The sequence below is a fragment of the Notamacropus eugenii genome, chromosome 6 (assembly GCF_028372415.1).
Source record: "Notamacropus eugenii isolate mMacEug1 chromosome 6, mMacEug1.pri_v2, whole genome shotgun sequence".
In the NCBI taxonomy this organism is placed as follows: domain Eukaryota; kingdom Metazoa; phylum Chordata; class Mammalia; order Diprotodontia; family Macropodidae; genus Notamacropus; species Notamacropus eugenii.
In genome coordinates, this window is record NC_092877.1 from 35,613,456 (window position 1) to 35,635,014 (window position 21,559).

At 38.0% G+C, this 21,559-nt stretch overlaps 1 protein-coding gene across 12 annotated transcripts in view; it reads left to right on the plus strand.

Annotated features, from left to right (window-relative positions):
- Positions 1 to 21,559, plus strand: part of SBF2 (SET binding factor 2) — a 500,875-nt gene that overhangs the window by 454,496 nt on the left and 24,820 nt on the right. For all 12 annotated transcript variants that reach the window (XM_072619459.1, XM_072619460.1, XM_072619461.1 and 9 more), the window contains one exon: positions 13,385 to 13,511. In XM_072619459.1, the coding sequence (XP_072475560.1) occupies positions 13,385 to 13,511 (127 nt within the window). The remainder of the gene's footprint in view (positions 1 to 13,384; positions 13,512 to 21,559) is intronic.

The following is a 21,559-nucleotide window of genomic DNA, read 5'->3' on the forward strand; positions in this document are numbered from 1 at the left end:
CACCTAATTTCTTCTAGGTCTCTTTACTATCATGTGAGTACCAGCATCCTTTTCTTTCTAACAGCTTTTCTTATTTTACACCATTGTTTGGTCAGAGATCCTGTTGATAGCTTTTTTGCCACTTCTTACATATAATTTGTCATTTTAAATTTGCTGCAGATCATTTATATTCATTATACACCTCTCCCGGGAGACTTAAAATTTTGATTTATTAGAAATAGTGATTTTCCCATATTCCCACCTATGTAGCATCAGCAGAAGAACATTGGTGTTGAAAAGAAGGGTCTTTCAGAGTAAAGCTCACTCTGGTCTGCTTTCTTCCTGCTCTTTAATTCTGGGAACATTTGCATTGTATGCCCCAAATATGTGTACTGATAGACAAGTATGGGGCCTCTAGCCAACTTGCAAATCGTAGTCTTCAGGTATTCTTCATCTGAATGGTTTTTCTTGCATAGATTGTTACCATTTTTATGAGTGTTTGTAAATTTAATTTTTAATGGTTTCTCACAAACTTAAATGTTAAGTCAGCAATCACTTTGTACCAAGCACTATGCTAAGTGCTAGGAATACACAGAAAGGCAAAAAGAAAAACAGCCCCTACCAGGGGGGTTTACATTCTGATGGAGAAATACAGTACATAAAAGGAAAGTGAAAGGGGGAAGGGCAAAAGGTAGGATGGTAGAGAAAGTCCAAAGAGTTAGAAGAGCCTGAGAGGAGTGAAGTGATGAACATGGCTGACCTGGTCACTTTGCTTAAAGTGGAGATTTTTGGAGGAATCGACCAATCAGAGGGAGAGACTGCAAGTGTGGAATAGTCTTCCAGAGTGAGAAGGCTGCTGTGACATGGTGGTGAAAGTCATGAGATTCGGGGGAGGAATAAAGCAATGAACATTAAATATGAAGCATCAGTAGGACCAAGTTACCTTGTTACATTTAAATTTGTTTCCCTGTTCTAACTCCCTTGACTCAATAAAACTTAGTCCAGCACTTGCTTCACATAAGAGGAAACAGAAGAGCAAGTAGTTCACGTGGCCCACAAGAGACAGGCCTTGCTTCAGGCCCAGTTTCCTAAGCCCTAAAAAGCACCGCTCTTTGTGCTTTCAGAAGCCCTCTAGGCTTTCCAGCTCCCCCGCCAACTCTCTTTCAGGGGGCTTTATTTGCTTCTTGTTTCCACTTACTTTCCTCTGAGGTGGTCACAGTGTATACTCTTTGGGTTCTGCTTTTCTCGTTTTGCAATATTTCTTAAAGGACTTTCCTATGTTCATTACATTTGTCAATCTTAAGTTGCGTTATTTTATTACCTCAGTTTATTTAATTCCCTTTTCATTACATATGCAGTTTGCTGTAGTTACATAGAATACTACAAAAGTAAGTTAACAGATAGCTTTTGATAATAGCCTCTGTGTATATTCCCAAAAATAGCATTATTGGATTAAATGTGACTTTTACTTCATATATCTTTCCAGAAAGAACCTGTTAATGGCAGTGAGGGAGTGTGTGTGTGCCTGTTTGTCCACAGTTTGCCAGCACTGAGTTTTATTGCTTTTAATTTCCCCCCCTCAATTTGAAGGATGTGAAATGGTACCAATAATTGGTTTAATTTGTTGCTCTTTGATTATTAGCAAGCTTGAGCATTTTCTCAAATGAATATTGACAATTTCTGTTTCCTTCTTTTGGAAATTGTATTTTTTAAGTATCCATTGTAAATTGGGGAAAAACTTCATAAGTTTGTAATTGTTCCTTATATATTATCACTCACAATATTTAGAAAGCTAAAAAAATAGGAATATAGAGATTTTCCCCAACACAATAAAAAGTATCTACCTTAAACCAAGAGCCAACATAATACACAGTTATTTAAAATTTCAAACATTCCAAATCAGATTAAAAAAAGATACTGATTTTCTCCACTTTTATTTTACTGAATACTTAGAATTCTAGTAGTTTCAATCAAACACACACACACAAAAACCATTGAAGTGATTAACATTGCAAATGAAGAACTCAAAATAGCACAATTTTTAGGTGACATGCTAGAATGTCTGGAATATCTAGCAGTGTGAATCAAAAAATGAATTAAAACAGTAAGTTTAGCAAGGTCTCAGGATATAACATTAGCCCACAAAAATCATTCCCATTCTTATTTGCAATAAAGATCAAGAAAGCATTCTTTAAAAGAAAAGGTCTCATTTACAATAATGACAAAAACCATTAAATATTTGAGAACTAATTCAGTCAGTCAATACATATTTATTAAGTACTTACTGTGTGTCAGGTGCCCTACTGAGGCTCTGAGAAATAAAAAGAAAAAAGTGAAAAAGAACTTGCCTTCAAGAAGCTTATAATCTAAGGAAGGAAGAATACACACACACGTGCATATCCATATACACATATACTCACATTATTATATGTGTGTATCATGTACATGCAAAATAGATACAAGTCCGATAGAGGGAAAATCCTCACTCCCAGGGGGATCAGGAGAGAACAAGCAGAGGAGGCATCATGTGTGAGGAACAGTAGAAAGGTCAGTATGGCTGTGAGCAAAAAGAGCTGATGCCCAAGTCTTGAAACAGGATGAGGCCAGGCTGTAAGGAATTGTCAATTCCAAACAAACACAGGAGTTTAGATTTGATCCTAAAGGTGATGGGAACTCTCCAGAATGCTCATGGCCACATTGGCACTTTAGGAACACTCACTCTAGCAACTATATGGAAGAAATATTTGAATAGGGAGGAACTTGAGGCAGGGAGAATCACTTAGGAGGCTGTTGGAACGGTTCAAGCAAGAGGTGATAAAGACCTAAGTGATGGTGAAGCTCACTAAGTGATGATGGTGCAGAGAAGAAAAGGAGACAGACAGGGATGATGTTGAGGCAGAAACAGTAAGACTTGGTAACCGATTGGATATGTGAATCTAGGTGACTGGGAAGACGGTAGAACCCTAGACAAAAATAGTGAAGTTTAAAAGAATGATGAGGTTGGGAGATTGTGACGTTTAAAAAATTTGAGAGACATAATTTCTGGGTAATTAATCATTTTATTAATAATGCTAACATTAATAAAAAGAGTGGTCATTTGGTTGTCTCTCTTAGACCAAAACAATCATGGCAGCAGACTGACAGCTTCTATGCCCTTGGAAAAGTAGGTGTTCCAGAGGGTGGCAATCAACTCTGATTGGTTAAGAATTAATGATAGGTGGACATATTATAATGAAGGGATGGCAGAGTGACGTCACGACATTCTTGGACAAAGGGACTACCTCTACACCCAGATCTCCCACAGCCTTGGGCAACCTAGACAGAGGATTAATCTCTGCCCTTATTAGTTTGAGTAGAACACAATGGGAAGGAATTCATTTTAGATTAGAAGTCTGATCTGGTTGGGTAGAGTGGCAATACCCAGAATGAGGAGAATGTTAATCCTGTTTTCCATCAGCGTCGTCCTTGAGAAGACTGGCCTTTGGACAAAGAAATAGGATGGGGGAAAAAAGCTTGGGTTCCCCAGATTTAATAATTGGCTTAATATGAGAGAGAAATTTCTCTCAAGATAAAATAATAAATTCTATTTTAAGCATGTTGAGTTTGTGATCCGAATGGCAATCCAATTTAATATGTCCAATAATAGGAAGTTTGTTATGCAGAACTTGAGCTTAGGAGGAAGACTGATACTAGATATCTGTGAATCATTAGCATTGAGATAATTAAAGCCAGATGAACTGATGAAGTCATCAAGAGATAAATTTAGTTAAAAATGTATATAAACTATAAAACTATAATGACTGAAATAAAGGCAGGCCTAAATAATTGGAGGAACATTTTGTGTTTATGAATAAATTGGTTTAAAAATGACAATACTCACTAAATTAATTTACATATTTAATGCAAGACCAATAAAAATGCCAAAAGTTTTCTTCATAAAACCAAATAAAATCATTATGAAAGTCATATGGAAAAACAAGTGTGCAAGAATTTTCAAAGGACTTCAGACTTTAGATATATTACAAAATGTTCATGAATCCCATTTGGGAGCTTCTGTGATATTCTGGGCCTTGATGCAATTAGTAAAATGTCTTATCAGCACACAGGAGCATATGGAGGACTTCACTCTCTGTGTTGACTCCTCCTTCTCTGTAGACATGATGCTGAGTATTCTCCATGATAGAGGCAAATACCTCTAACTGTTCATATTAAGGAAGGCATAAACCAGAGTAGTGTGGTCACCAAAGATGTTTCCCACTACTGTTTCTGTTAAGTTAATATAGTACTTCATAATTACTAAGTGCTTTAAATACATTCATTCATTTGTGCCTCATGGCAGCCCAAAGAGGCTCAACTTTAATTATTTAGTTATTCTCACTTTCAAATGAGGAAACTGAGACCCAGAGAGGCCAGGTGACTTGCTCTAAAGCCATAACTAAGAGGGGGTAGACTTGTGCTTTTTCTACTAGACCAGGCTTAGTAAGCATTTTTTGTTAGATTGTTTGATGCTGAGGTGAAAGATGAGTTGTTTTTCATGTATTGCATATTAATGGTTTACCAAACACAGTGAAAGAATAGACATAGCTGCCTTAAGACTTTTCAGCATCATTTCATGTCCCATCACACTTTCTTTTGACTTAATAGCTCCTCTAACCAGAACTTCAGCTGAAGCAAGTACCGGCTGAGTCAGGCAGGCCTCCTTAATCCAAGCATTCAAAATGGCTTTCAGAAAGCAGCTTGTTTTAAGTTAGAGTGGGGCCATTTTCCCCTGGAGCAGTGGAGGCCAAGGAGTGCCCTTGGTAACAACTGTCCTGTCTGTTCCAACTGACTTAACTCTTCATCATCTCCAGCAGGCTGATCCAAGGAGAATAAACACCTTGCTGGGTTTCCTTTCCAGTGAACTTCAGGGAGATGTCAAAGGTACAGGCAGACTCCAGTTGGCCTGTGTACTGCCAGAAGTTAAGCCAGCACACCAAAGGTTGCAACCAAAATAATTTCTGAAAGAAACAATGACCCATGAAAACATCCCCTTTTAACTGTTTTCTCCACCAGTTAACTCTTTCAGATTCACATTTTGAAGCCTTGGAACAGTCCAGTGAAGCACTACCTGAGCTGGTCCATGAATTCAAATCAAATTACAAAGAAAACACAGGAGGTTCTGTCTCTTAAATTAGAACTGCCTCATGGCACAAAAAGCTGTTGTTGATGCCAATAGCTCCAGGTGTCAGCTGAATTACAAATGCTAAATCACTGTTTCATAATAGCAACATCTGGCAAGGTTCACCTCCAAATGACAGTTTAGCCAAAGTGATGTCATTACAGGAAGCTTCTTTGCTTTCAACAATGAAATTCAAGTCACAAGGACAATCACCAAACTACCAAGAGCCGGTTGTTACAGTAGGTTGCTTTTCTAATTATGTGCCAGCCTTATCAGGGAATCTGTTTTTTCTGAATATGTCAGAGTTTTTCCCTTGGAATTCTGACAGATGCTTCCAGAACACATTTAGAGAAAGAAATAAGTACAGTACATTTTTGCACTCTAAACTTTAATGAAACTGGCAACACCAGTGTGTCTATAGACAGTTAAAAAATGCCAGCAGTCTAATTAGAGCTGTTCAAAAAAGTGAGGAGGTGAACTATTGCATGAGGTGTCAACTAAGCTGTAAAATGGTAGTACAGATTTGGGCTGTTATGAGGCATTGCCAGATGGGATGTAGCCAGTGAAAGTGGAGCAAACGCTAACCCTATGTCACAGTTTTCAGCTATCAGTGACACAGGCACAGCTAATGCAAATGAGACTTAACAGAGCACCTTCCTTTATTTAGTGGAAGGAGCACAAACCGTAGCAGTGTCATGGCTTCTTCTAACACAGTTGGAGTCACAGAATGGTTGAGCTTCAAGGAACTATCTAGTACAGTTCCCTGAGTGTACAGATAGGGAATCCAAGGCCCAGATCTGGGAAGAAACTTGCTGAAGGATACATAGCTACTCAGTATTAGAGCTGGGATTCAGACTTGGGACCTCAAATTCCAATCCTCTACCTTGGATTTTCATCTGGTGTTAGTCTCTTTTCTAAAATCATCGGTGATTTGAAATCTGTGTTTGGAATGGCATGCTAAGTCCTCAGTGTGAGGATTCTGTTTTAACTAGAAGGGCTTCATTAGGTGCCCCTCTATCTATCATCTTGGCCTCTCACTTTAGGAAAGTATTTCATGTTACACAGTCAGAAATGATGTAAAATACATAGTTCACCAAGAGCCACTTCATATTCCTTTATTAAAGAACCGAGATATTCAATTTTCTTTCCATATTAGGAGACATTATTGAAATGCTTCAGTTTTTCAAACTCCAGTTCTGACAGTTTTCTTTGAAACTACATAAAGCCATCTTTGAACTTAATGAAGCCTTGTACTTGTAATGGCACATTAGATTTATAACAAATGGAGAAAATGTATTTTGTTTATAATAAGAATTTCAAGACCTCAAGTCTGATTTCCAGTGGCTGACAGCTATTGTCTTGTTCATGTCAATGAAGTGTATGATATTGGTCTATCCAATAGCAGAAATCTTTGGGAAGTCCACCAGCTAATGTGGCAGTGGCTTCTCTCCCAAAGGCAAGTAAACTTGCCCAGAGTGCAATGCCAGTAGCCCCTGGCTAGCCAGGCACCTTGGGGAAAAGATAGATGCTAACTTCATGTGCTGTTGAAGGACCAGTCAGGACGTGGCATTCTCTGCTATGCTAGGGGATTACAGAAGTTCAGTCTTACAGAATCAGATCTAGACCTTCGGTCATTGATACGTCATTGATACCTGAATGTCATTGTGTCTCTGTGTGTTCAGAATTAGATTCTGTGTTATATGGAGGCAAACTGTCAACCTGCATGTGGATTGTGGATACTAGAAGACTAACAAAGAAGGGAAGATCTAAGAATAATGCTAATTACAGTCGTATTCTGTGAACTTCTTGCTGATTATACTGAATTACCATGTAGCAGGAGAATTTGCATATTATTAAATATATGTCAAGTTAGTTTGAATAAGTTTTGCGTAATTACTACACTTAGCTCTGTTCGTGTTCACTCAGTCTTCATAGTTTGCTGCTCCTCAGGCCTGTTCATAGTATCAGAATCTGGTCTAATCTAGAAATCATTTTGTATAATACCTTCATTTAACAAAGAGAAAAAATAAGGCCCAGAAAGGTCAAGTGCTTTGCTTAGAGCAACTTTGTGGCAGAGCTGGGACCAGCATTTGGATCTTCTAACTCCTAAATCAAATCAAAGGGTTTTTTTCCATTGGTTCTAACTAACAACTTAGTAATAGGGAATTGTGACCCTGTTTCTTAAGGCAAGTTTTCTTCTCCTTGCAAATGGGGCATCTGGGGCAGCTAGTAAGAGGGGTGACTGACTGTCCAGGTGTGCAGTTGATCTGGGGCCTGTTAGGTTAGGGACCTGACTGTCCTGTTATTGCCTCTTCCTGAATTCCATGTCTTTTCTAGATAAATTAAGAGCATTTTAGCCATGATCCAGTTAACAAACAGGCTAAAGACATGTTGAAGGAGCCTTTCTTCACTGTAGGAAATTAACGTTCAAATGTGTAAACTATGGCAAATAGCATGCAGAAACAGCATACATGACTTTGAATTCCTATTTCTTTGGGAGTAATTAACATACTATAAAGTGTCAAGTTTACCTTGGCTTGCAAAATACAATTGGATATACTTGATGCAAGATGCATTTTGGAGATGATCAGCTTAAAGAAAGAACAAAGTTGACTTTTACAAACGCTTTTTGAAAATTCCATCTGCAGTGCTAATTTGAAACAGCTTTTTAATAGAGTAAAATTATGATTGGAACTTTATTCATCCAGCCAAAGATGTCCTCGCTTCCAACAAAAATATTTCTTGGCTTAGACAGAATGAAGTTGGAGTTGTGTACTTGCTAGCTCTCTCCCACCCTTCACCCTCCCTCTCCCCTTCTCTCTTCTCTTTCTCTCCACTCTTGGTCCTGGAAGGATTAAAGAATATATCATAGGTCTGCAGTTAGATGGTCCATCTAAATCCTAGAAACTAAACCCATCTTCTGCTAATGCCAGATTGCCTTCTAAATATGTCTTCAAATACTTAATTTATGCAAATCCCAGAACCCTTAGCAAAATTTCCTCTTTGACTATTCTAAAATTTCTCCACCTTCCTCCAGTGCCCAGTGCCACTCCCTCTCCTCAATCTTAAGAGATAACTTTGTCTTTTCTTTTACAGAAAAATATCCAGGCCAGCTGTGATTTGTTTCACCTTCTCCCCTCTCCACCTCCTCTGTCTCCTCCTTTATCTCTTTCTTCCTTTCCTCCCCTTTGCCATGGCCTTTGACCCTCTCCCCTCCCATTTCCTCTAGAACTTTGTTTCTCCGGTTCTCCCTTTATTCTCTTTTATCTTCAGTCTGTTCTTCATTGGCTTCTTCCTCTTTACATCCAGTCATGCACAGGTTTTCTCATCTTGGAAAAAACTGCATTTGACCCTGCCAGACTGCCCTCTGAAAGCTCCGCCTTTGTAAAGACATTTCTCCCACTGTTTGACAAACTGCATTCCTGAAACTCTTATCCCTTGGCCCAGGTTCAGGCCTCACAAGCAGCACAGAACACACCTTGTCTCCAGGAAGGTATAACTTGTGAGGGAAAAGAACAGTGAAGTACAGAACTCCCGTTTCAAATCCCATTTTGGCCACTAACAAGCTATGTGACCTTGAACAAGTCAGCTCTCTCAGTGCCTCAGTTTCCTCCTTTGTAAAAGGGAGTTGAAGTTATTTCTAATGTCCCTTCAGCTTAATTATTCTGGGAGTCTGATAATGCATGATAGCCTTGTTAGATATTTAAAGAAAATTGTCATGTCTCTCCTTGGTGGGCCAGATCCTTTAAAAAAAAACCCACCCTGCAGGACAGATGTGGCCTTTCACACTGTTTGGATGAACTAACTAAACTAATAACTGAAATTCTTTTGTTAAGGTGAAGGACCACCAGGCTTGACCACCAGGCCTTGCCAGTTTCCCTGCTCTGTACCCTCCAGACCCCTGAGTACTGCCATCTAACCTACCCCTGTTCCCTGAGGACCTCTGGGTCTTTACATCACCTCAGCAGTGCACACTTAGGACTCAGAGGCTTTTCTGTCTATCCTGCAAATGATCTCCCAAGCTTTTTGTCTCCATTAAGAGTAGACAGCCCCTTGTGATGGATGACTGTCTCACTTTTCTGTTTGTATCTACCATGCTTGGCACATTCTAGGTGCTTAATAATCACTCATTCTAAGATAAATATTCCTGGTTTTCTGACCCTTCACCATGGTTGTCATCCTCTCTTCAATTCAACAATTGGGTGTCAAAATATATCTTACTATCTAGGGAAGTAGGAAGGGAGGGTGATAAGAGAAGGCAGAGAGGGGGGAGCTGATAGAAGAGAGGGCAGATTGGAGAGGTTGTAGTCAGAGGCAAAACACTTTTGAGGAGGGACAGACTGAAAGGAGAGAGAGAAAAGGATAAACGGGGGAAATAGGATGGAGGGAAATACACAGGATGTAATTATAATTGTGAATGTGCATGGAATGAACTCACCTATAAAACAGAAGCAGAGTAAATTAGAAACCAGCATCCTACAATATGTTGTTTACAAGAAACATATCTGAAGCACAGAGACACACACAAAATAAAGGTAAGCATCTGAAGCAGAATCTAAAGTGTAGCAGAAGTTTAAAAAGCAGGAGTAGCAATCGTGATCTCAGACAAAGCAAAAATAGATCTAATCTATTAAAGAGATAAGGAAAGAAACCACATCTCGGTTAAAGGTGCCATGGACAATGAAGTAACATCAATACTAAACTTATATGCATCAGTGATATAGCATACAGATTTTTGAAGAAGTTAAATGAGTTACAGGAGGAAATAGTAAAACTATACTAGTGGGGGACCTCAACTTTCCCAGAACTAGATAAATCTAACTACAGAATAAACAAAAAAGAAGTTAAGGAGGTGAATAAAATTTTAGAAAATTTAGATGTGAACATCCTCTGGGGAAAATTGTATGACATAGAAGGGAATGTACATGGCACCTACCCAAAAACTGACCATGTATTAGGACAGAACAATTAATAATTTCCTTAAAGAGGAAGACCAGTCCTGAATTCCTGATAATAATCCCATCTCATCATAGTGTGTGATTGATATATTGCTGTGATCTCTTTGCTGGTATTTTACTGGAAATTGTTGCATTGATGCTCATTAGGGAGATTGCTCTATGGTTTTCTTTCTGTTTTCTCTCTTTATTTTGTTGATGTAGGCATTTGGAGATATAAATTTTCTCCCATAAATTTTACTCTGTTGCCTCATTGTTATCATTCTTTTTAATGAAATTATTTTCTATAATTTGTCCTTCGACCCCCTCATTCTTTAAAATTAGATTGTTTAGTTTTCAATCAGTTTTTAATTTATGGTTTCATAGCCCTTTATTAGATATTATTTTTATTGTATTATCTTCTGAAAATGATGCATTAAATATTTCTGCCTTTCTGCATTTGGTTGTGAAGTTTTAGTGCCCTAATCCATGATCACTTTTTGTGTAGGTATATGTAGTATTGATATTATTTCATTGTCTATTGTTTCTTTTAGCAAAATGTAGCTTACCACTTATTGCTTGATTAGTTCTGTTTTTGCTTTTACTTTGACTGAAATCGTGATTGCTAGCCCTGCCTCACTTAAACTCAATCCTATCAGCACACCACTACCCCTTTTCTTGTCTCCCTCCCCTTATACTTCCGTATAGGGTAAGATAGATTTCTCTACCCACTGAATGTGGATATTATTCCCTCTTTGAGCCCAGTTCTGAAGAGACTAAGGTAAGGTTCAAATGCTGCCCATCACCCCACCCCCCATATTACCCTGCACTATGAAGGTTCTTTTGCACCTCTTTCATGTGAGATAATTTACCCCATTCTACCTCTCCATTCCCCCTTTTTGCAGAGCATCCGTCTTTCTTACAGGACATCCCTCTTTCTTACCTCTTAATTTTTTTTTTTTTTTGGATATCATTCCATCATAGTCAGCTCACACCTGTGCCCTCTGTGTGTACTCCTTCTAACTGCCCTGATAACAATAAAGGTCTTAGGAGTTACAAGGGTTACAAGGAAACTGCATAGAAGAATGTAAACAGTATCAAGTTTAACAATATCAAGTTCCTTACGGTTTCTCTTTCATATTTGCCTTTTTATGCTTCTCTTGAGTCTTGTATTTGAAAGTTAAATTTCCTATTCAGCTCTGGTCCATTTTTTTCCTCTGAAGGATTATACTCAGTCTTGCTGGGTAGGTGATTCTTGATTGTAATCCTGTCTCTTTTGTCCTCTGTAATATCATATTCCAAGGCCTCTGCTCCTTTAACTTGGTAGCTGTTATGTCTTATGTAATCCTGATTACGTCTCCACGGTATTTAAATTGTTCCTTTCTGGATGCTTGTAGTATTTTCTCCTCAACATGTGAGCTTTAGAATTTGGCTATAATATTCCTTGGAGTTTTCAGTTTGGGATCTCTTTCAGGAGATGATCAGTGGATTCTTTTGATTTCTATTTTGCCCTCTAGTTCTAGGATATCAGGACAGATTTCCTTAATAATTTCTTGAAAAATTATGTCTAGGCCCTTTTTTTTTTTTAGTCATGGCTTTTAGGTAGTCCAGTAATTCTTAATTATCTCTCCTCTATCTATTTTCTAGGTCAGTTGTTCTTCTGATGAGATATTTTACATTTTCTTCCATTTTCTCATTCTTTGCATTTTGTTTTATTGCTTCTTGATGTCTCATGGAATAATTTGCTTCCACTTGCCCAGTTCTGATTTTTAAGGAATTATTTTCTTCAGTGAGCTTTTGTACCTCTTTTTCCATCTGGCCAATTCTACTTTTTAAGGAATTCTTTTCTTCAGTGAATTTTTGTACATTTTTTCCATTTGACCAGTTTTGCTTTTTAGGGAGTTCCCTTCAGTGGATTTTTGTGCCTCTTTTGCTATTTGGCCTATTTTGTTTTTTAAGGTTATTTTCTTCAATATTTTGGGGAACCTCCTTTCTCAAGCTGTTGTCTCTTTTTTTCATTATTTTCTTGCATCACTCTTATTTCTTTTCCCAGTTTCTCTTGTACCTCTTTTACTAGATTTTAAAAATTCTTTTTGAGTCTTTCCAGGACCTGAGACCAAATGAAATTTCTCTTTGAGGCTTTGCTTTGGTTTAACTGTCTTCTGCATTTGTGTTTTGATCTTCCCTGTCACCAAAGTAACTTTCTGTGGTCATATTCTTTTTCTGTTATTTGCTCATTTTCCAGATTTTTTTTTCTTTTACTTTTAACTGTATGTTAAAGTTGGACTGTGCTCCTTGAGTTGAGGGAACACTGTTGTAAGTTTCAGGTTTTTCATGCCACTATTTCAGAGCTAGTTCTGGGAGTCTGTAAGCTCTCCATTCTTTCAGGTTGGTATGATCTAAGGAGAGGTGTGATCACTGTGCTGGACTTGGAACCACAACCCAGAACTGCATGTGGGCAATGCATCAGAGGCCTGTTTCCTGGGCACATCGTGCACTATTCTGCATTCCACTCTCATCAGACCTTTCCTGCTGACCTTACAAGTTTTCTTGTGATAGGAGGTTGTTTCACCCCCTCCTTTTGTTGGTTGGGCCACTCCTGAGTTTGTTTGAGGTGTTATTTTAACATTATTCACAGGGTATTTTGAGAGAGTTCAGTTGAATCCCTGCCTTTACTCCACAGTCTTGGCTCTGCCTCCCTCCATTTATTTTAAAACCCCTCTCAAATCCTTCTACCTTCTGTGAAGTCTTCCATGAATACCCTACCTATCTAACAGAGTTGTGAGAATCAAAAATAACAATCTCATTGGAAAGCACTTCTTTTCCATCCATAAAACCTTATAGAAATGTCAGGTTTGATAATCAGAAGAATCCACTGTGATTTCCCCTATGCTAAACTCATAGACTGTCAGAGTTATAGGTCTTAGAAGTTCTCAATCCAACCTGTCATTTTTCAGAGAAGGAAGTTAAATCCTTACATCAGTTGTTATATGTCCACATCCATAAGTATGTGTCAGTCATATGACACCTGTCACATTCCACCTCATATTCTATCTATGTATCTTATTTCCTGTTTTAGCTCCTGAAGGACAAACCTATTACAATGCTTTGTACATAAGAGATGGTTAGTAAATATTTACTTAAAGATTAAATTAATTTAGATGAACAAGTCCATTTGGGGACATACTTATGTGAAAGTGGTATGAACATACTGAAGACCATGATGTCTCAGGTTCTTCTTTAAGGTCTTCCATAAAGTGAGGTGACAACTTTGTATTATCACATAGATCACTCTTATCTTTTTTTGTTCTAGGTTCACAACCAGTATCCAACAGAATTTGAATTCAATCACTATTACCTAAAATTCCTGGCTTTCCACTATGTCTCCAATCGTTTTAAAACCTTTCTTCTGAACTCGGACCATGAGCGATTAGAACATGGTATGTATTTGCAGATAGTCCTTGCACCTCTGTCCATAAGTTTCTGTATTTTTCTTGTGACAAGACCAGGGGAGTTTTGTAGTGGAGTAATTTACCTTAAATTAGCCATGTAAGATCTGGATTTTGATCTCCAGATAGTTCTTCTTCAAGGCAAATATTTCATTCTTGAGAATGGGATAAAACTATCTAAAGCTAACAAATATGAAGTAAGACTGCTTTGTATTTCATTACATCAATTAATTTCATAGAATTGTTCATCACTCTTCATCACTTCAAGCAAACTGATCTGTGATAAGAACATCCCTATGGATCTTTACCTTGGAGAAGGAGGAAAAGAAACTGTCACAGGATGATTTTTAAATTTTATTTTTAAGAAAAGGCTTCTGTGATTCACACTCTAATTCTTTGAAATTATATTTAGTGGCCTTCTTGTGGCTACTATTATTCTGGATCTAATTGTTCTGAAAAATATATTTTCTGTATATTAACATGTGTCCAAATATTCACAGTTGGGGGGGCTTTTGTAGGAAGGAGTACAAAAGCATGTATTTGGTGGTGTTGATTTGACTTGAGCTTACGTTTAAGCAAAGCTTTCCTTCGTGGCCTCTTGGCTTTCCTGGTCCCTCTCAATGCTAACAGTACTCCTCTGCGATTGCCCATGACCTGTGACATTACCCAGCACTCCTTACAGCCCTCCTCATGCCTTTAGAAATGATTTCATGAATAGCTGTGACCAAAAATAGTCTCCCCTGTCTGGTGGCCACAATTCTGGTGGTGAATTTCTCTTCACTTCAAATGACAGCAAGTAGGCTGTTGCTGGAGCTCTCAACAGAGCCTTCACGGTCACCTCTGTGTCACCGTTCACAGCAAGGGAGGACATTAGGAGAAGAACAAACAGTTTAAATTTAGATTACTTGTTTAATGTGCTGATGGATGCCATTTTTAAGTAATATTTTATTTTTTCCCAATTACATGTAAAGACAATTTCTAACATTCATTTTTTAAAATTTTAAGATCCAAATTCTCTTCTTCCTTTCTCCCCTCCCTGAGACAATAAGCAATTTGATATAGGTCATACATGTGTAGTCATGCAAAACGTATATCCTTATTAGTCATATTGTGAAAGAAGACACAGACCTAGAAAAAAGACTCTCTCGCCAGAAGTTGAGTGGTCTGGCACAAAGTTCCCACCCATGTGTCCACCTTAAATTTTCACCGTTACCTGAGAGAGTTGTCATCATGAACATAATCAGAAAGCCTTATTTAGCAATCCCAAGTGTAATCATTATAATGAGCCTGATTTAAGCTGGTTATAGCGCGCAAGCTCCTTACCTTTCCAAGAGGAATTTGAGTGCTTGTTTAACTAAACTGGCCACTTGTTCTGGCAGCCTCCCCCCTTGTCTGCCCTTCCCTACCCCTGGACCACTTAGACCCTGTCAGTGCTGATAGTGAAGGGAAGCAAAATCACTGTTTACACAGTGGATAGGATCCAGTCCTCCTGGTAAGGAGGCCTGCCAGGCTGTAGCTATATCCCAAGATCCTCTGGGTCTCACCATGTGCCCTTCCTCTGCAGCCTGCACACCCCTAGACACTTTAATCTGACCTCCTAATGCACCCTAAGGATTCCCGAGCCTTATCATCTTCCTTGCAGCAGAACTTCGAACTTGTGGTCCCTCCTGTCGCCTTGGATGGATTGTCTCTCTCTCTCCCTCTGCTTGAGCAGAGAACATCTCTGTTTTTCTGTTTATATCTCCACAGCCTAGCGCAGAGCTTGACATAGAGCTAGTGCTTAATAATTGGTTTTTCCTTCATTCATTCTGTCATCATGAAAATAGGGCACATCCAGCAGTACTGTGAGTGACGAAGCCATTTGTGAAAACTTAGCACCATTTAAGAACTGTAAAAAACATTTGTCACTCAAGATCATTTTGGTTTTTTTCTCTTAGAATCCTAGATCTATAGGATGTCATACCTGAAAGGAACCTTTGGATATTGCTTAGGACAAGCCAGGGAGATAGCCCCAGAGAGTAGAGCTAACTTGCCCAAATAACACAAAGAGCTAGTGACAGAAGTGAGACTAGAATTTATATTTCTTTTTCAAATGTTTCTCTTTTTTCTATTTCTGTTACTTCCCACTGTCTCACCCCACACCCCAACAAAGGAGTCCTCCCCAGTAAGAAATAAAGAATAGTCAAGCAAAATAAGTCATTGTATTGGCCATGTCTGAAAATGTATGCCTTATTTCACAGCCCTAGTCTACCACCGCTCTGCCAAGAGGCAGGAGATATGCTTAACCATCAGTCTTCTGAAATCTGAATCCATCACAGAGTCAGAGTTCTGAAGTCTTTACAGTTTTCCTTTACATGATTGAGGTTGTCATGTACATTGTTCTCATGGTTGTACGTATTTCACTCTTCTTAGAATTTCTTAACTCCCAGTGCATTTCACTTTCCACTGTACCACTACCTCTCACAGTCCTATTCCTAATGAGTTTAGAAGATAACGATGTTTTAGTAATACCTATAGTGAATCACTAACAATATATTTGAGGAAGAATTTTGGCTCTCTATCCTTGACCATTGTCAAGAATGCAAGAGTTAGAATATGGAAATATATTGTACATGATTTTATATATGTAATCTATATCAGATTGTTTGCCATGTTAGGAAGGAGGGAGGGAGAAAATTTTGGAACTCAAAATCTTATAAAAATGGATGTTAACATATAATTGGAAAAAATAAAATGCTCTTTAAAAAGAACATAAAAGTCAGGGACCTCATCCACATGATCATATAATAGAATATTAAAGATTTGATCATATACTAACAGATATCAAATGTGTGCCTTGTAAGATTTACATTTGAAGTATTACTAAAGGTGTTGATAATGTAAACGGGTGTGTGATCTAGCTGTGATTTTTTTTTTTGTTTTCCAACTTGCCTTTTCTTATCTTATTCACCAACAACTACCAGCAAATATCATGTCCCGAAGGGGAGGAGCTTATGTTAGGGTATGAGAGGCAAGATATTGTGTCTTTGAATACAGCTCCAATTCCTTTCTCTAAAAGGTGACCACAGACAATTTGGTCTATGCTGTCCCACATGTAGTATGACATAGTGGACTATTTCCCTACTTGCATTAAGGTTAAATGAATGAACAAGTTCTTTCATTATGGCAAAATGAAATCCTGTCAATTATAGTGTATTGGGTTTAGCTTTCAGGTAATCGAGCAGAGCAGGAATTTTTAAAACAAGCTTCAGCCACTCCTTTCTGATAAATGAATAAATTGTTGGTTGACATGAGTCATTTGAACCATACCATAGCGAGAAGTCACTCCTAGATGAGGCACCACTCTTAATTATCAAGGAACCAACCTATCTGAAGAGACTCCTGGCTTTTGATCCCATGCTTCCAGTCCAGTCTATCCCCAGCCTGCCTAATCTACTTATAGAAATATTCTAGATAAAATATGATAAGAGGTTATAGGCCATTTTAATTCATTACAAAATATAAAAAGAGTTGCATGAAGCATGCTGAATTGACCTTCCAAATATGTCTTTGATTATCACCTTTTTTAAGTTTAGTGCTTCAGGATTAAAACCACACCTATTCTCTATCATCTGAAATCACCATGATCATTATTTAAGGCATATGTATATGGTTAAACAATTAAGAAAACTCCTTCAAATGGCATGTCTAACAAGTACAGACTGAGGGAAAAACTCTACTTACGTAGTAGGGTGCAGCATGTGATTGCACATTGTTCTGATTTTAAACAAAGGGAAAAGAGCTAGGTTTGCATATTATAGGCCAGTGAGCTGACTTCAGTTCCTCACAAGCATTGAGGATATAATACTGGAAGAGTGGTGAGCATCTAGAAAAGGAAGCAGGGGTCAGAGAGTCAACATGGCTCTCTAAATCAGAGATCATACTAGACTAACCTAATTTCTTCTTTTTTTTTACAAGGTTACTAGACTGAGAGATCAGGGAACCAATATAGATATAGTTTAGTTTGCCTAGATTTTAGCAAAGCATTTGACAAAGGTTCTCATACTGATGAACAAAATGGAATAAAGTAGACTAGACCATAGTACCACTTAGTAGCTGTGGAATGGCTAGTCTCAAAGAGCAGTCATTAAGGATCTGATTATCAGCTTGGAAAGAGGTCTTGGAAAGAGGCTTAGCCCAGAGCAGTGACATGAATAGGAAGAGAGATAGCGTGCTTCTCAAATTTGGAAATAACCTAAAACTAAGAAGGATAACTAACACGTAGGATAAAAGTCAGGATCCAAAGAAGATTTTTGCAAACTAGAATATGAGCCTGAATCTAATAAGGTGAAATTTAATTGATAAATAATTGAATGAAAAGCCATTTATAAAAATTTACATGGAGGTGGAGTAAGAGTCCACATTTTTGTCCAGTTCACCTAATATACATCCTCTATATACAACAACCTAGGAAACACACTGGACTGAATTCTGGACAGGAAAGCCAAAAAAAAAAAGTCAGAATAAGTCATTTTTCCAGCCCTATAGCAGTTTGGGAAAATAGTCTGCAGACACTGGGACAATGGGAACATGGTCCAAAAGCAGCATTGGGGAACATTCTAGGACCCATGGAGAGTGGTAAGGGGGCTAAGACTGAACAATTGAGTGGAACGCAAGTGGGCAGAAAGAGATCCCAGAGGACCCATGAACCAACACTGAGAGCAAGAATGAGTGCTGTCGACCAGCCCTCGTTATTCATTACCCAGTTCTAAGTCACAGTTCCAGAGTGAAAAGGTGCAGTTTTTGCAGATATGATGATCTACCTAGATACCACTAGTCAAATAAAAAAACTAATTTAAACAATAACTTCATCAAAATTGCAGTATATAAGACAAAACCACAAAAATCATCAACATTGCTGTATATTACGAGGAAATTCCATCTGGAAGAGGTAGAATGAGAAATTCCATTTAAAATAACTACAGACAATATAAAATACTAGGGAGTCTGCCTGCCAAGTCACACACAGGAACTATATGAACACAATTAGAAAATACTCATCACATAAATAAAGGTAGTTCTAAATAATTGTGTAAATATTAATTGCTCGTGAGTACCTTGAGCCAATATAATTTAGAAAGACAATACTACTTAAGTTTACTTATTCATATAGAGCTAAAATAATTAAGAGCATCTGGAGGAACAAAAAGTCAAGAATATCAAGGGAAACATTGAAGAAAATGGGAAGGAAGGGAGCATCACATGATCAGATTTCAGGCTATGCTACAAAGTTGTAATTATCAAAATAATTTGGTGCTAGTTAAGAAATGGAGGGGTGGATCAGTAGAACAGATTAGATGCATAGTATACAAAATCAAATGAACACAGTAACCTAGTCTGATAAAACCAAAGATTTCAACTATTGGAGCAAGAACTTACCCTTTGACAAAAACTATTAGGAAACCTGGAAAGTAGTCTAGCAAAAAATAGGCATAAGCCAACATCTCACATCTTATACAAAGATAAACTCAAAATAGCCTTATAATTTAGACATAAAGGGTGTTATCATAAACAAATTAGTGGAGCAGAGAAGAAATTACCTGTCAGATCTACAGATATGGGAAGGTTGTTATTGTTATCAAGCAAGACAGGTTCATAGGAGATAAAATGGATAATTTTGATTACACAAAATTAAAACATTTTTGCACAAACCAAACCAAGGCAGTAAAATTTAGAAGAATAACAGGAAACTGGGTGGGGGTAGGAGCAGAAGGAGGAATCTTTGAAGTGAGTCCCTCTGATAAACGTCTCATTTCCAAGATATAGAAAACAGAGTCAAATTTACAGGAATAAGAACCATTCCTCAATTAATAAATGGTCAGGAGATTTGAATAGGCAGTTTTCAGAGGAAGAAAGCAAGCCTGCCAATAGCAATGAGAAAAACATGCTCTAAGTCAGTAATAACTAGGGAAACGCAAATGAAAACAATTCTGAAGTACCACCTCACACCCATCAGCTTGATTAAGATGACAAAAAAGGAAAATGACAAATGCTGGAGGGGATGTGGGAAAATAGTCACTGATGATGGAGTTGTAAACTGGTCTGGCTGTTCTGGAAAGCACTTTGAAGCTGTGCCCCAAAGGCTATTAATCTGTTCATACCCTTTGACTCAGCAGTACAGCTTTAGGGGGCAGCTAGGTGGTGCAGTGGATAGAGTACCAGGGCAGAAGTCAGGAAGACCTGAGTCTAAATCTCACCTAGACACTTGACACGCACTAGCTGTGTGACCTTGGGCAAGTCACTTAACCCCAAGTACCTCATCCTGGGTCAAATCCAGTCATCCTGATTAATATCTGGTCACTGGATTCAGATGGCTCTGGAGGAGAAGTGAGGCTGATGACCTGCACAGCCCTCCCTCACTCAAAACAAAGTCAAGTGCAAGTCATGTCATGATTTCTTTGATGGCATGGTCTTCTTTGGCAACGAAAGATGAACATACTCGGCTTCTAGATCTATCCTCCAAAGAGATCAAGGAAGGAGGGAAAGGACTCATATGCACAAAAATATTTATGACAGCTTTTTGTGGTGACAAAGAATTGGAAACTGAGAGGATGCCTATAAATTTAAATAGTTATGAAAACCTATATGGAGGTGGAGTAAGAGTCAGAACTTTTGTCCACCTCACCTAATATACATTCTCTACATACAACAACCTAAGAAACACATTAGATTGAATTCTAATCAGGAAAGCCAAGAAAAAGTCAGAATAAGTTATTTTATGACTATAACTATAACATTTATAACATAAAAATGTATGATGTATGAATGTAGTGGGATACTATTGTGGTATAAGAAATAACAAATAGAGTGGTTTCAGAAAACCCTGAGAAGAGTTATATGAACTGATGCAAGATAAAGTGAGCAGAACCAGTACAACAATATACACAGTAACAGCAACATTGTAACAATGATCAGCTGTGACTCAGTTACTCCAATAAACATGATGACCAACCACAACTCCAAGGCACCCAGAATGTAACATTCTGTCTGCCTCCAAAGAGGAAACTGCTAGACTCTGAGTGCAGACAGAAGCATATTTTCCTTTCTTTCCTTTTTATTTTTTGCTTTTTTTTTAAAACTTGGCTAATCAGAAATTTGTTTTGCATGACAATACATATTTATAATAGGTTTTATCTTTCTTGCCTTCTCATGCGGGGGAAGGGAAAGATTTTGGAACTGAAAAAAAAAGTCTCTTAAAAAAAGTATATGCTGTTCATTGTGTCAAATGCTGGGGATACAAATACAAAAGAGCAATACATTCCTTTGTGAAAAACAGTACATGGCCCATGGAGGGAGAGGGTCATACATAGGGTAGATTGGTTGAGAAATAGCCAGAAAGTGGCATGACAACCTAGTTCCAGGTAAATTAAGGTGGAAACTCATCTATAAAAGTCCAGGGCCCTAGAGGCACTGTCAAAGATTGGGCACTAAGAGGATGAGGAGGATGACTAAAGCATAGGCAGCAGAATTTGAAAATGGCCAGGTAATCTGATAGGAATGAATGTAAAGTCAACTTTACAAGTACAAAATGAAATAGACATAGCTAGATGGCAATTTACCTGAACAAAATCTGGCATTGTTAGTGGACTACAAGTTCAATATGAGTCAGCAGAGTGATATGGCAGCCACAAAAGCCCAAGTAAGAGAGGTAAAATGTCCAGGCCTAAGTAAGTAAGAGTCCTCATGTTTTTTGCTCTAATCAAAGAGCACCAGTGGTCATACGTTCAGCTCTGGGAACTCCATTTTAGTATGGTCATTGATAAGTTGGAGAGTGTCCAGAAGAAGGTAACTAGCATGATGGAGGGCCTTAAAAAATGTCGTATTAGGATTAGTTGAAAGATTTGGGGAGGAGAAAAGATTTAAACGCATGATAATTATCTTCAAGTATTTGAAAGTATAACATGCAGAAGCTGAAGGAGATTCATTCTGCATGATCCCAGAGGGCAGAACTAGACACACTAGGTAAAAGAAGCAAGAAATATGCTTTTAAGCTTTATTTT